The sequence below is a fragment of the Sycon ciliatum genome, chromosome 12 (genome assembly GCF_964019385.1).
Source record: "Sycon ciliatum chromosome 12, ocSycCili1.1, whole genome shotgun sequence".
NCBI lineage: Eukaryota > Metazoa > Porifera > Calcarea > Leucosolenida > Sycettidae > Sycon > Sycon ciliatum.
In genome coordinates, this window is record NC_088654.1 from 3,903,570 (window position 1) to 3,920,236 (window position 16,667).

General features: G+C 44.3%; 1 protein-coding gene across 1 annotated transcript in view; it reads left to right on the forward strand.

Moving 5' to 3' along the window:
- The first annotated feature begins 9,081 nt into the window (after positions 1–9,081).
- LOC135828205 (mucin-19-like) overlaps positions 9,082–16,667 on the forward strand; it is a 59,956-nt gene continuing 52,370 nt past the window's right edge. The window contains exons 1-3 of the mRNA XM_065340658.1: positions 9,082–9,704; positions 10,198–10,713; positions 11,669–11,831. Coding sequence (XP_065196730.1) covers positions 10,219–10,713; positions 11,669–11,831 — 658 coding nt within the window. The 5' untranslated portion in view covers positions 9,082–9,704; positions 10,198–10,218. The remainder of the gene's footprint in view (positions 9,705–10,197; positions 10,714–11,668; positions 11,832–16,667) is intronic.

Consider the following 16,667-nt stretch of genomic DNA (forward strand, 5'->3'; position numbering starts at 1 on the left):
AACAGGCATAGCAGTTGGGAAAGTTAAAAGAGATTGGCAAAATTTGGCATGAATTCCACCAATCAGCGCCAAGGAAAGAAATACAGAACATGCCATATCTAGTGGTAGCAGCGGGCAAAGAAAGTGAAGAGAACGATTACCCTCTAGTGCGTCTAGTGATAGAACTCGCCAAAATTATTATTATTATTATTATTAGACACAATCTCATAGCATGTGACAAGCATAGCTAATGCAGGGACAGAATCCCCTGAGACAAGGGCGTTGAGCCAGCCACGGCAATAGTAAGCTAGGCAAACAAAGCAAATATGAAATCAAAATCAAATCACAAAAAATACAGCTAAAATATCACTATACACACTATTATCGGCTATACCGATATATCACTTATTGTGATGGGCTTCAGGAAGCAAACCATATCAAATGCACAGGAAAATATCGCATATACTGATCAAGAGTGATGATCACAAAACAAGTGTTCTTCCAATATAGTTCACTTCTTCCAAAACTGATCCATTGTTGCCTGGATGCATCTGGCAGCAGACATGATTGAGACAAAATTCTTCCCTGTATGCTGTAAGCAGCCACACGTACACATGGCTGCTTTTTATGCTTTTTCCAGCATGTACGCATCATTTCATGCACAGTCATGTGCCATGTGTCAGTCATACATGCAAATCGGCTATAGTGATGCACCGGATATAGTGATAAATTATCGAAAATCAAAGGGGCACGTTATATCCACTATTTACTGTACATGAAAAAAGAGAAAGAACAGGCATAGCAGTTGGGAAAGTTAAAAGAGATTGGCAAAATTTGGCATGAATTCCACCAATCAGCGCCAAGGAAAGAAATACAGAACATGCCATATCTAGTGGTAGCAGCGGGCAAAGAAAGTGAAGAGAACGATTACCCTCTAGTGCGTCTCTCGGTGCAAGTAGCAGCCGACTGGAGGGTGAACATTGAGGAAAGAAGAGGACTTGTAAGCATATGAATACAGCGGAAAACAAAAATAAAAAGCCTCAAGTTGAGACGAGATTCGAGGGAGTATAACTTAGCGTGCCGCAAAACAAAGACAGTCGGGGTACGGCGAGGGAGACCAAAATATGTATCGGCGATAATAATTTCTGGCAGTCCAGTGGCAAAGAGAGAATGTATAAATTAGGCCATATAGGGGAGGCAGGTTACACGAAGCGTTTAGAGAGGGAGATCCACAAAAAAAGCAGATATCGTACGAGTACTTGTAGTTCCTGGTGGGGACAAAAAAATTCTTCGGCCGTTTTTCCCCTTTCCAACACCCTCAACTAATAATGGATAGCTACACGTACATAAGAGCAGGGAGTAGTACAGTATTGTACTACTCCCTGCATAAGAGTATCGTACAGGCAACCAGGTAACTATTTCCACGTACACAACTACATGTACACGTACCGGTACCTATACATGTTGTTGTTTGTCTATTTTGAGTCGAAGACATGTACCGTATGTACACAAGAGAGAGTTTGGAAGCTTTGTTACAACTCCGAGTTTCACGTAATGCTACAATCATCAGGCAACTGATGGATCCAAAACGGGCAGCCAGAACATAAGGGGGATACCGTATGTATTTATTTATTTTGATTCGCAAATTCAAACGGGCATACACGTACATGTACATGTACATGTGGAACCCAATAACAAGAAAGCGAATATGAAAATTATAATGAGAATGAGAATTAAAATATGTAAAAAGGCGACGTGGAGACAATAATCTTAATAATGCAATGAATATAACTTTATTAAATTGCATTTGTTGTCTAATCCCGTGTGTCGTGAAAGTTATGATGATTCTTGGTTCAGTGTTGTTCGTTCTGCAAGTAGTTTCAAGCAGTTGAAAGTTCTAGAAGCAGTCTACATTCGCATTCGTGATCCAAATCTTTGTAAACAAAAAGAAAATGTCACCGCACTTACGCTATTCCAGTAAATTCGCACTCACACACACTTGCACATGCATGTCTATTTCCATTGTCACACTGCACTTGCTGAATTTCCTATCATTTCTCACCTCACCTATATAGTTTATTATTATTATTATTATTATTCAAAATTTTGAAGGACGCTTCACGCAGCTTCATTATACTTGTAACGATACCAATGGATTTGTGTGAAATGCAGTGCTCTCTTGAGTGTAGGCAGGTTGCCTGCAAACAATTATTATTATTATTATTAAATTTTTGATAGGGCAATCCCCACAGAAAAAGAAATTTTTGAAGAAAGCAGAAATACACAAGATGGGATTTGAACCCACAACCTTGTGAATCTCAGTCACTCTTCCTTACCACCCAGCCACCATGCTACCGATGTATTACCTGTGCAAATTGTTCCTAGGTTTGTGCTATTTTCTTACTATGCTTGTATCCTCGCTATTCCACTGCAAGTGTGTAAATCCTATTGTAGTTTCATCATTCTCTTTAGTCACGAATTCCATTGATAATTGTGACAAGAAAACGTTCTGGAATACATGATTCGTCCCCATGGTTGTGAAATACTTAGACCTTCAGCGTAGAGTCAGCGATACATCAGAGGGAGATCGGGTACAACAGCAAGAGAACAGAAAAAAACCCAGAAGATTTCGCTTATTGGCTGTGCAAAGCTCGTGGGTACTGAATACCATGGTATGGCCAACTGTGTAGCAGAGCGGTCTAGTCTACAATGTGTAGGAAATGGCAGCTCAGCGGAATGCTGGTATGTTGCCCATGGCTCGCAGCGTGTCAGGTACTGTAAATTATACAAAATTTCGGCGCTGCAAAATAATTTCGGCACTTCACGATTTTTGACATTCAAGTCGGCGGCGATTTATTTTCGGCGTGGTGTAGAGGGCATGGTACATGTATAGTGTGACAGATGCTGTGAAAAATTTCATCGGCGTTTTAATTTAGGCGTTTTGGGTCGGTGCCGAATATAGCCAAAATTCACAAAGAACGAAACAGCATGCTGTCCGCAGATTGAGTATAGCCAAAATTAAAATTAATAGCTGCTGAAAATTTGTATATTTGCAGTATAATTATGGTTCCATATACATGTATTGACCTTTGATGCATGTAAATGCCCACACTCATTAGTGACCACACCATCAACAGGATAAAATTCAAATAAACTTGCTTGACTCAATAAATACCACTGTACTTTTCCATGCAGCACTGCACTTTTCCCTAAAAAGGAGTATTTTATAAACAGTATTTTATTGGCCTTAGTGGGCCAATAAGTATATGTTATCGCATGGTTGCGAGGGCCTTATGGCATATTATTGCCCCGAGAGGTTAGCCCGAGGGCCGTAGGCCCGAGGGCTAACCTCGAGGGGCAATAATATGCCATAAGGCCCGCAGCAACCATGTGATAACAAATTTATCACATGGCCCACAGAGCAGACCATTGGGCTGCTGTTGAAACTATCCCAAATGCCAACACATTATGACCACAATGTATATCGATGTGCTATCATTATCAAAACAGGAAAAATGAAGATATTTCTCCTACACCCTAACAAAAAGTCTTCTACAGGCCATCAGAGAGTATACAGTACTGAAAGACGGAGACAGAAAAAAGTGCCGGCACAGCATCGTCATGGCAATAGACATGGCAACCACAATAAAACACAGCAGAATCATAATTTCAGTTGAAAAATAAAGAGTGCTACCACTCAAGAGTTTCTTCATGTTTACATGTGTATCAGGAAGTTGTCAAATACAGTACTGCAAGTATTTGACGACTCCCTGGTGTGTAATTCTGAGGACAATTTTTCTTCTTTTTATCAGCTCCAGATAGCTGTATTTTTCATTGCAAAACATTCCTGAATTGTTGTGTTTGTTGTTCAAGCAAAGGTGAAGGCAGAGGACAGGTGACCCTGGTAAGAGTTATGCGTGGCACATGAAGACCACACACAGGCAGTGACTTTGCGAGGATCTGAAAACGCACGATGCGGAGTTGAATTTATTTGTGTTATTTCAAATAATTGTTTGTGATCACAGTACCACATGTGCACATCGAGCAGAACTGAATCTTATCCACAAGCTTACCGACGGTCAGGCTGCCAAAATGATTGAACAAATGATCCCTGCAAGCACCACACGGCAGACGTCCGAGGCCATGTCCATTGCCGGGACGTCCATCTCCAAAAACAATTCCATCTTCGTCTCAATGCTACACTGCGACTCGTCGTAGAGTCGTACAGAGTCGTCGTAGACTCGTAGTACAGTCTAGTCACGCGATCACTGAAATAAACTATTTTTTTGCGGGCAAATAAACTATTTTTTTGCGGGCAATATCGCATATTATTGCCCGCGGCGCGAAAGGTGCTGATTCGCTGGAGTACGGGCAACAATCACGTGCCATGTGATAAATGCTGTTTATAAAATACCACTAAAGCCTATAAATACTGTTTATAAAATACTCCTTTTTAGGGAAAGCGAAGGTCAACATACATGTACATGTTCACTAGTTTGAGGGAAAGAGACAAACGGGAAAAGTCTGAAGAAAAAATTGACTGTCACCACCAGGATTCGAACCAGGTCAACATACATTGTATAATAGATGTAGTAGCCTCAGGATTTATTACATACATGTACATGTACATAACAGGCAACCGCGATATGCCGTGATTGTACATTGTCCAAGTCATGTGCATGCAATGAGACTGAATGAGTGGTTTTATCCTTCGGTCACTGTGCCATTCATGTACATGTACATGTACATGTACATGTACATGTACATGTACTAGGCTTTGACAGATTATGCTAATATTTTCGTGAAATTATGCTTTTCGCATTGCTGAAAAAATTGCAGAATTATGCTATTTTTATGCTAAAAGTTATCATAATAATTATTATTATGCCGCATTATGCTCACATATGCTGCTAATGTACATGTACATGTACATGTACATGTATAATGGTTTTACAAGTGTGAATTTTAACAATCAAAGCGAGAACTGAACAAAGGAGAATTTTCTCCTTTGTTCAGTTCTCGCTTTGATTGTTAAAATTCACACTTGTAAATTTCACTGTTGTTGCTCTTAGTGTTATTTCTATAATGGTTTTGTGCAAAATAACAGGGGACTTCTTTTGTAGAGAGCGTTGTACTTCAGCAGCAAAAGTTCAACGGGGTCAACGCACCGTCCGACCTACATGTAGCTACGACCGTCACTGATTGTAGTGGACTGGATAATGTTACCAAGGGAGTCGTAAACCTACGACTTCCTGGTGCATCTACTTGTACTTGTACTTGTAGAACATGACTGTATGGAATTAATTGATGCGAACAGGCGGGTTATTCCAATTTTATGCGATTCGAATGCAATTTGCCTCGAATTATGCGATTATTCGATTTTGGTAGGAATTATGCGAAAAATTATGCTAGCATAATCCGTCAAGGCCTAACATGTACATGGACATTATAATAGTCTATCCTTCTTTCTTCTCTTTTTCTATATTCCTTTCTTTTCTTTTCTTGCCGTGGTTGGCTATTATATCACCCCTCTCTCGCCCTTTGCGTGCCAATTGGTCATGGACCACGAGTTCAGTGAAATAAATAAATAAATAATTATTTAAACACTCGGCGAGGAGACAATAACTTGATAACCGCAATCAATAAAACTAGCTGAACCGACATTTGTGTACTTTATTCATGCAATGTAAAAATCGGATCCTGGCTCACAGACTGTGCTTGCTCCGCCGTCGCTGGTGGCGGTGGTGGAGGAGAATGGGCGTGGTGGCTCATCGGGTCGGCTTGTGTCGCCGCCTTTGCTCCGGCCGTCGGTGGTTCCTTCGTCAGTGCCCCCGGCGGCTTTGGCTGAGGCGGTGCCGCTTGCGGTCCCGGTCCCACTGCCTCCTCCTGATCCTCCGCCATCGGTTCTTGCGGCGGTGGAGCTTGCCAGTGGCAGACCGCGAGCAACACTGACAGCTGCATTAACACTACAAATGCCGACTCAAAAAGACCCACCTTGCATATCAGTAGCTCCCACACCAACACCAACAACGCAATCTACAGCAACCACAACTAATCCACCATCCAAGCCCATAATTGAAAGACCAAGACGATCAACAGCCAACTACAACAGAAGCTACGCACTCAGCGGACAAGGGCGAAAGGAGGGACGTGATAGCAGGGTGACGGCCGAGTTGAGTTCAATGGACCCGGTCAGGTGGGATGGACGAGACAGAGAGAGTACTGAGGAAGCGGAGGATGGAACGGACGGCGGAGGGAGCAGTGAGTCGGAGAGCAGTGATGGGAGTGATGGTGAGAGTGCCGGTGAGAGTGTTAGTGTTGTGCGTAGGTTTCGTGGTAGCAAGTCTTCAGTGTACAATCATCTGCTAGCTAGTCCTGATTGTTGCAATTCGTATTCCGACTCTTCGTTCACTGTATTGTGCCGTGGTCGTCATGGTTATGGACAACAGTTAAAAGTGTTGGAAGCTATCTATCAGCGTCTGTATAAGCCTAATTTGTGTGTACAGAAATATAGTGTAATTGGGTTGAAATTGTTCAAGTAACGTGTCGTGTTTAGTGCGGCCAAGCTTGGCCGTTAGTGTTCTAGGTGTAATGTACTGCTGTTATGTGTTATCACGTTGTCTTTCCTCCCTTCTCCTTTGTTCATTTCTCGCTTTGATTGTTAAAATTCACACTTGTCAATTTCACTGCTGTTGCTCTTAGTGTTATTTCTCTAACTTAGATTTTCTATAATAGTTCAATTTTTGTTTCAGTGTCCTTTAGTACAACGACGATTCCTGATGAGTGTTGTACGAAAACTTGTTTGAATCCATATTTTTTCCCTACACCATTTCTTCATATTTTCATCGTTTTATTGCACATCGTCTCCACCGTTTTTACATTGCATGAATAAAGTACACAAATGTCGGTTCAGCTAGTTTTGGGGATTGCCCTATCAAAAATTTGATAATAATAATAATAATTATTATTATTATTATTATTATCAAATTTTTGATAGGGCAATCCCCACAGGCCTAATAATAATTATTGATTGCGGGATTAGTATAATAATAATAATTATTATTATTCTCAATCCGTTGCTGACATAGTGTCAACCAATGTAATAAACGAGGTCAACAAGTCATGCAACTTGAAGCCAACAAGAGTATTATTGATTGCGGTTATTAAATAATTATTTTGTATTTTGTTGTACATGTACACAAGAGATTGGAAGCTTTGTCACAATTCTGAGTTTCACGTATTACATCTACTACGATCATCAGACAACTGACACGCACGAGCACTCTTCGGACAGTGAAGCACACCACTTGATTACGATATTTATTGTACATGTACATGTACAATGTACCTGTAGTTCAAATACAAAATTTCGGTATAAAGGAAACGCACGCGGACAACTGAAGCAGTGAAGGTAATGGCAAACGAAGCAGAGACACGGCTGCACTGATTGTCTGCATAAGTAGCGAAATACCTGTCCTTGGACTCATGCCCAATAACTGAGTGAAGTCGCGATGACCGCACGCGCATGCGCGGCACCAAGGAGCGGACGCACGCATGCGGCGCCACAGAACGGACGCACGCACGCACCGCCATCGCCCAGCCCTCTTGGCCTCGTCTCCCAAAAAAGTCCAAATCCAACCCCCATCGCGGGAGCAGGCAGTCCAAGATCAGACCAGGTCAGAAATCTAGTACATACGACTGCTCCCAAGGCCAAGGCAGGGTCATCCGCTCAGGCTTTGTCCCATAAAAGCCGTGAATTGGCGCAACATGTGTCAAGCATGACGTACATGTAGATCCCGCGCCCGGTGTATGTAGTACGGCTTGCAAGCACCTTGTACTAGTCAAGTTTTGCCCGGTTATTTACCGGTATCTCAAACCGAACCCGTATTTGGAGGATTTTTGGCACTGTCGAACGACTGTAGGTACGCGCACGCGCATCGGCACCCGCGCCAATAACAAGAGATAAAAATACACTGCGCTGATATGAGCACTGTCCTCACATTCGTGCATGACGAGTCTCCGCATCTTATCGTTTATCTAGCCGTGCAGAACTAAGTTACTTCAGCCACCACTGCTACGCCAGTGGGGGGCCCACTGCACTGTAAGGTCTCGAGTGCCGCCCTGCTCTAGAATTTGGTTTAAAATGTCCAATAATAATAATAAAATACTATGTACTTGAGAACGGTTTTATTCACAACACCATACTGGTTTCGTCCTGCAGAGGATAGATAGTACTGGTACTGGTAGTGCTAGTGGTAGTACATGTATGCCCTTGTGGCCTTGCCCTAGTCTTCCATCCATGGACCACTTTATCAAACATGAAACGGCAGGGCCATTCGCTTGGGGTACAAGCAGATTTTTTTAAAATTATTATGATTGTTCAACGCATTCACTGATGCGGCCAGCCCTCAGCGCCAAACACAGTCACAGTGACTCTCGTCTCGATCTCTCTCTCCCTCTTGAGAGTTCAGGCCATTGTCATTGAAAAAATGAAAGTGTTATGCAATTACTTATCAGCCACAGTCCGCCATATATACATCCACGCACGCGCACGCATACTGACTGTTCCTACATACATACTAGTTTTAGTCACAAACCGTAACAGTAGTTTGTTCAACAACAACGACACGTAGCCGTCGTTACAATGGGGCTGGGCGCGTGCGCAGCGCGTCTCCAGGTACCTAGCTAGGTGCAGAGATATGTGAATAGAGGCGGCTCAAGTACCCAGCCATTCGATCGGCTACGCGTGCGCGCGTGCGCGTCCATCGACTGCTTTTATGCTTATGATTTTTGGTCAGAATTGGACAGGGGTTTATCATGATATTTTACTGACTGTGGCTTCAACGCATAGAACAGCATGACATTCTACTGTATCTAGATCTACATCACAGTGGCTGTACATGATCGATGTAGCGCAGCAGACGCAGGAGATGACTACAAATCATACACCAGTTTTTCGTTCCCAGTTCAACCAGTCCAGGCACGTGTTCGCGGATGTATGATTTCTATTCAGGTTTTTGGCAGATCTGCACGTAGACTCTACGTCAGTCTTGAGTACTCCAGGGGTGTAGGTAGATCTACGTATCGCAAGCCAGCTAGCCAGCTCCGTGTTGAACTAAGCAAGTGCGGAGAGTACTCAAGGAACTGGAGTTATGATCTCAGAATATGAATTGGATAGTTTGACTTTGAGAAAGGCCTGCTAGCTGCTTATTGCAACAATTCTTTGTACGTGTTGACTTCAGGGAATAGTACCGCGCTGACTCATGCCAATAAAAGTCGTACAGTTTTGGGGGAGCTTTTAGCCGCGCAGTACGTGTACTAGAGTTGGCCCGGCCAGGCGTAGAGGTTTCAAAATCAAAGTTTTTATTCTCACCTACCTCGAAGCCAATGTAGGCACTGTACTGTATCTAAACCGGTCGTCTGGTGTGGATATTCTGACACGGAGATTTGCGGACATACCCTCAAGTATAACCCTATATGCCGTGAGGTTTGATAGATTTCTGTCAGCATGGCCGTGCGCCGCCAGGCTTGTGTAGATTGAGTCTGTGCAGCTCGGTGAAGTTAGTTGCGTCAGGTCCTTTTTGGCTCTGCTCTCTGACTTTAGTTTTCAAAGGCAGTTTTGAAGTAGTTTTTAGCATCGTATTTGAGTCTTCGTTTATGCGTTCACATGCTCGGGCTGCGGCCTGGCGTGGGTTCTGAGCTTGCTGTGAAGTTCTGGAAGTAAGGTGAGGGCATTTCTGCTACTTCTTTCGTTTTGTTTAGACTTTTATTCGTCCGAGTTCGTACTATTATGGTAGAGGCTTTTCTTGAGAATTTTTTTGTTGAGTGCTGGTGGGAGAGCGCTTGCTCAGCCGCGTTCATGCAGTGTACACTCAGTCGAGATGCTGACGCGCCCTGGCAGTAAATACTACCCCCGGTATAATATACGTATACCATTCATTCCGAGTGTGCGTGCAAACTGCTTTTGAAACGTCTTTGTCGTGTGTTCATTATTGTTTGTACATGCCGGCATTGGACTACGAATACGTACGATTGTAGTGTTCTGAATATTATTCATTGCTTCACGTCGTCTATGGATACTTCGATGCCTGGCTTGCGTGTTTGCCATCACCACTTTGTCATGTGTGACTTTTGGGCTGCGTTCGCACTCGTACTTTTTTAGTTTTGCAACTGATCTGATAATTCTATCTCTGCAAAACTCTTTGGCGTGTGCGGCAGGACTGTTTGTGTCCCGCAGCCATGACTCGACCCAAGGGATCCAAAAATAAGCCCAAGAATATTGACGGACCTGGACCGACTTCTGGGGCCTCTGCTGTTGCCCGTCGGAAGCGAGGGAAGGTCACTGGCGAAGATGCCCTGCGCGGTGGGAGCTCCGCAGCCCAGCAACCCATTATAAGACGGCGGAGGCGCAAGAAATCCGCGGAGACGCATGATCGTCGCGAGTCGACATCGGCGGGTTTCTGTCTTCCGGCGTCTTCAATGGATTTGATGATACCCCTGGATTTGCTCTCGGATGTACTACAATGTTATGAGACTCTTCGTCGCCTGTCCGACGTACTTCATTTGACTCCGTTCTCTCTGAAATGCCTGTGCCAAGCGCTGGCGTATAACGAACGTAATCGCTTGATCGCAGACGTGCATGTAGCCTTGCTGACGGCTTTGCTGAAGGATGACAAGGAGAGAGGCATTCGCTACGTTGCCAATGAAGAGATGCAGGATAGCGTCCAGTTACAGGTAATTGATGCAGTCATGTTTTTGTTACATTGCCTTTATACCTTAGAGCTGTTGTAAAATGGCTAATGCTATGAATCGTATAACCTACGTGGCCAGTACGTACATCCACGCAGACAATCATCGGTGTGTACAGTTGAGAACAAAATTAATGTGGGCAGTTGCTCGTAACTCGCATCCAGGCGTCCCTTCTTCTCCTCTCTAAATTCAAAACGCTTCTAGCACTTTGTAAGGATAAAGCTTAATATTCCTCTGGAATTTAATTTCTCTTTTTTCGTCCAAGGAGTTTCGGACGAAATAAAATGCTCGACGAACATCGGTTTTTTTTCTCCAGTTTTCTGATATGGGTTTTCGTCCGTGGACTAAATTTTGTAGCAGACGAACTCACTTTCTTCAGGGTTGGACGAACATATTCGCTGACTAAACGTTCTGCTTCCACGTAGGCTGTGACGGTAACAAGCAAACAGCCCTGAAATAATCCTGTCGTTCTTTCTCGTCGTGTGCACTGTAATCAATAGTTTTTACATTGTACTCATGCATGTCGACAAAATAGGAGATGCTTTCAGCTAAATTAGTTCTCCATGTGGCTGTATCAGAGCAGCTGTCTCCGAAACGCTTGTTCACTTCTACAGTACCAGTCTTTAAAATTGATCTTTTAATGTTGAAATACAGTAGTGGTAGCAACTTCTTTTCATTTCTTTGATTGCAAGCCGGAAATCCCCTGCCGACGCACGAAGCACAGAAGCCGTGATAAAAGAATTCAGTCCACACTCTTGTATTGAGATTTAGTGCTGGCCGGTAGGGTATGTCGGTGCACATTTGTGTAGGTGTGGGTATGTGTGTGTGGGTGGGTGGGTGTGCATGCATGTGTGCATGTTCGTGTGTGCACCGATATGTGTCTGCATCCATACGTGTGTACTTGTGTGCTTCCTGTTTGTATATGAACGTGCATCCTTAGCTAACGCTACTTGACAGCATGTCATGGCCGAATGTGCTACTCTCTTACATGGAGGCTGAGCCCGACTTTGTCTATGCGGGAATGCTGAAAAAACGAATCGAATGGCACTATCCGAAAGGAGTGGCGTACGACTGCCGGAACAAAACCAACGAGCCCTTCCCCTGTAAGTCCATTGCTGTTTGGGTTGATGTGTGCTGGTTAGGTGCACGTGCGTGTCTGTCTGCGTGCGTCTCTTGTCTGTGACCATGTCGGTGCACATGTGTGTGTGTGTGCACGTGTGTGTGTGTGTGTGTGTGTGTGTGTGTGTGTTTGTTCCTGTTGTGTATGTGAGAACATATGTTGCCTAGTCTTATTCATCTGATGTTGTTGAATCTTTCCCTAACTCTCAATCGCACTACCTCCCGGAATGGAGCGGGTCTGTTGGGTCCTACGAACAGGGAAACATGTTTATTTTATTTTATGCAACCATACCTCTCAGCACGCACACCAGCGACCCCGAGCAGAACAAAACAAACAAAATATTTTACTCAGGGACAAACGAAAACGATTACACTCTACTATTCCATTCAAATCAATAAGCCCATTGCGCATTGCCAAATATGGAAGGCATGAGTAATGTATGTGAGTAGGCTGGGATCAGCAATGTTTTTTTCTTTTCTCTTTTTCTTTTTAAATGTTTTACTGCCAGAAGTCGTCTTCATATAAGGAGGCGGATATGCCTGTTTGTTGTACGACTTTAAATAAATCCAACCAACCAATGTACTGTTCAACACCCCAGACGACCATGCCCAGGTGGTTGTGTGGGGTGTTCGAGGTACAAATTGCGTCATTCCGCAATGGGCTTGGCCTTTGGATCAAGAAGATGGTGACCTTACCTTCGATCGTTACTAGGTCAAAGGTTGAGCTTTCCAAGGATATTTATATTGTGGAAGGAGTTGAAACAGGAAAAGTGATGTTTGTTTTTTCAATCCTCTTTGGGTTGTTCTTCTTCTAAATGTGCATTGAACATGGAAAGTGGACCTCATTACCCTGGTGATGGGCCAGGCCTGAAAATTTGGTGTAATGTAAATTTGAATTTGAATCGCAGTGAAGAGACCGTTTTGGAGTTTGGAGTTGGGAAGTGAAGTTTCCTGAAAGTGGATCTCTTGTATTTTAAAAGGTTTTCCTCGAAAGTTCTCTTTTGGTGTTGTAAGCTACCGGCTAGTTAGCATTGTAGGCGTCAAAAATCACAGACAAGTTTTTGCCTAGTGCCTAGAACTTGCAACTGTTTGAAAGCGACTCTACTTCCAAGTCGCATAGCAACGCCTGGAGGGGCAAGCGATTCCAGCAGTGAATACTGCCAGTCTTCCTTTTCTAAAGACAACATCCAACGGTGGTGATCTCTAAGGAGAAAAGGACAAGGCGACAAGAGAGTTGGGAGGAAAGCCTCTGCAACTTTGCAGACAAGACAACAAGGCCTGGCTCTTTTTCCCCTGGGCAGTAGAGCACCATTGAATGAAGCAGTTACCAGATGACGCAATGGGTAGTATGGAGAGGCTACAGTGAGGGTGTGATGTTGGTTATTGTAACCACTTCACCTCAACATATCCATTAAACTCTTTTCAAGATCTCTCAACATCTGAAACCGAGGGCAATTTTCGTCCCTGGGTAGGGTTAGCGGTTAAAGCATGGAGTTAAAGAGCCACTTATGGTCTAAGCCACCGGTTTTCTTCAGTGAATAGTGGACCTTGCCACGTTATCGCTGTAAGTTTAGACACATCACCCCGCCCTTCACTAACCCATTGGTGTATGGATGGCTCAGTATGGATGCCAAAGCACAAGGCTGATCAGTTTCGGATCGCAGTGGTTAAAGTCAGCTGTCGCTGGTACATAAAATGGCCCACCCGTTTCTGGTTGCAGTGGTTAAGGTCGGCCATTCTTTGCTAAGCGCATCATCAGTGCATTGTGGTCATCCCTTAAAACCATCCGTATAAGGAGCATCAGTATGCATCATTTTGTCCATATATGGGCATGTCACGATCCGTTCGTTATTATTCTTTTATTCCTCGATGGTGTGATGCCAATAAGGACGATTGATAAGTGTGATAGAACTGATACTAGCCAGAAACAGCTAGATGGTAATTAACCGGGAGGATAGAAGCAATGGATCATGAAAAACAAGCGGGGGCAATAACGTTAGCAGGGGTGATCGAGATAGTTAAGTACACGTTCGAGATATCAGAAACCAGGGGGATGCGCGGAGCAGGAACAGGTACTGCTCAAAAGAAGACTAGATGCATTGTTTCGGGAATAATTTCTATCTGGGGTAAGCTGGCTGAAATGTACTGTGTGGCCCCGGCCTGTACTACGGCGATGGCAAGTAAACTCCGACCCCTGGATTCTTACGTATGAATTCTGCGGGGTAGAATAATATCAAGAGTACATAACCCCCAGAGTGTGCAACGCCTGATCCAGCTCTGCATAGGGTCTTGGTCGAGCGGAATCGGATCTTTGCGTCATAATACCGTACACATCTGAGGGGAACCCGGGGAGTCGCGGGTACTCTCGGATCAAAACAATGGTGCCCTGCCTCGAGACCGGCCTTGCGCTGGTGTGGAGTGTACGCATGACATCAGAAGATCCGATTCCGCTCGACCAAGACCCTATGCAGAGCTGGATCGGCGTTGCACACTCTGGGGGGTTATGTACTCTTGATAATAGAGAGGTTCCGCATCACGTAATTACGTTAGTAAAAAACGTAGTCGATCTACGGAAAGTCTTACGTAAACTGCATGCGAATCTGGGTTCCGCCATACGGAGTTTTCAAATCACGTAGCTGCCCTTGGCAACTCCGAACGCGGCAGTGTACGACCAGATCGACCTGGGGAAAGAGTCATAAATTTGTACCCCAATCCACTTACGGACCAGCTACGTTATCAGAGCCCTATCTACGTACTCTACGTAGACAACTTTCCGTAAGTGGAGTGCAAACTCGCGAATTCACGGGTTTTTCCTGCCCACTAACGTAAAGTTGCTCAACTTTACGTAGTGCGGAACCTCTCTAATATCTTAGCGAGGAGTATGCCAGATTTATGGCATGCCAGTAAAGCGTGAAGATCACTTTTATGGCGTGACATCAACTGTTGCGTACTCTAGCATACATGTGTACCGTTGTACTGCATGCATACCCAGGTTTATACCATGGTACGGTACGGAGGGCCTGTTTTCAGCCAATCAGCGCTCGTCTAGCCATGGTTATATTGGCCAGTATAAATCCCGCGCGGGATTATATTGAATATAAATCCCGGTGCACGGTACGTACGCTAGGGCACTGCCACCGTACAAGTTCACTGCCTGAAAGGCAGTAAACTTGTACGGCGGCAGTACTCCAGTGCACGGACCGTTTACAACAGACACAACAGACACCACATGCACGTGTACACTCCACACAGAACAGCACACTGACGAGGAACAGTGCACAATGGAAAAGAAGAATGACATGGAATTCGTCTACCGAGTATTCTATTATACTGAAACCGAGGATAAAGAACGTCGAATAACCACGAAGCAACCCGAATGGATCAGCAATGTACATTGTACTTCGAAGAGTTGAAGATCATCAACAGACTGTCTCCTTTGTAACTAAGTTTATGATACAGAGTGTACTTCGAGTCCACCTGAACCGATTTGAAAAACGCTAGAATGGATTGAAATATGATACAGTGATACAAAAACAGTGTATGCAAATGCATCTACTTGCAAGTAAGCAAAACTGAGTATAAGATGCCGCATGTGAAAATCAGCACGGTGCATAACACTTACTCCCAAAGAGTCCAATCTGTAGTCTTACTAGTGACTAGTGACAGTAGTTTGATTCAACGACAACTCCAGCACCCCAGCAATTCAGCAATTCAGTTGACTTCCGCACCGCACACGAGGCAAGATGCTACAATATGCACTGGAACTGAAAGGAAATCATCCACAGAGGAATCTCCTGATCTTGCTCGACCATTCTCGACATATGATAAATACTGCCGTTTTTCAATGCAGTCAGACCTCGCTTAACCGCAAACATCCGTTTTCCACAAAAATATCCAGATAGGCGAGGGAACTGGATAATCGAAGATCGGCTTTGTTGGACGCATCACGTACATGTATGCTGTAAATCTGTAACCAGTTATTTTCTTCTGGATGGCGGCGAGGGATCCGGATAAAAGAGGACCGGATAGGCGAGGTCTGACTGTATACTTGTAGAAGTGATTTCTGCAACCCGTGTTTCAGTCTGGTCCGCAAAACGAAGACTGTAACCATCCGGCCTAGCCACATCAGACAATTGATAATGCTAATCCCCCCCCCCCCCCCCCCCCCCCCCCCCCAGTCACCAAAGGCTTAGTTTCAACTGCTGAATTCCAACCTGGCTCAATGGGTTGAACTTAAAGTCACATTCTACAATGCATGCCACCTTGGGGAAAGTGCTGAGATAAGCAAGGCATTTGCATGATTGTGTTCTAGTGCTTAAACACACACACAAACACACTTGACGGCTTGTTCATTAGGTGTTGTATGCCACTTGTACGGTGGCACGTGGTGCTCTAAGTGGCCACTGAAGTGTCCTCCATTGCATGTTACCAGCATTGCAGTAATTATCTTGTAGGTGCTCACTTCAACTGATGATGAGGTGAACAGACTTGGCAGGGTATTTTTGTGATGTTTTGGCAGGTATTTTGTGATGTTTCCGCGTGCTAGAATCATGCCTGGGGAGCTACTGAGTTCTGCTCAGCTCCTCCTGTTCTGAATCATTTGAGTGTGATGCTACCCCCCCCCCCCCCCCCCCGTAGGTGTTGTTTCCATATGCAGACTAGGGCTAACTATTCTTCTCCATTAATTTTTATCTTAGGGAAATCGTTGATAATTCAGCTAGGTGTCCAGACCAATCAAATTACCAGCAATTTTGAGGTGTTCCGACAGATGCCAGAATGCCACGCAGCATTCCTAAGAGGACGGAAATAGACTCGAGCAC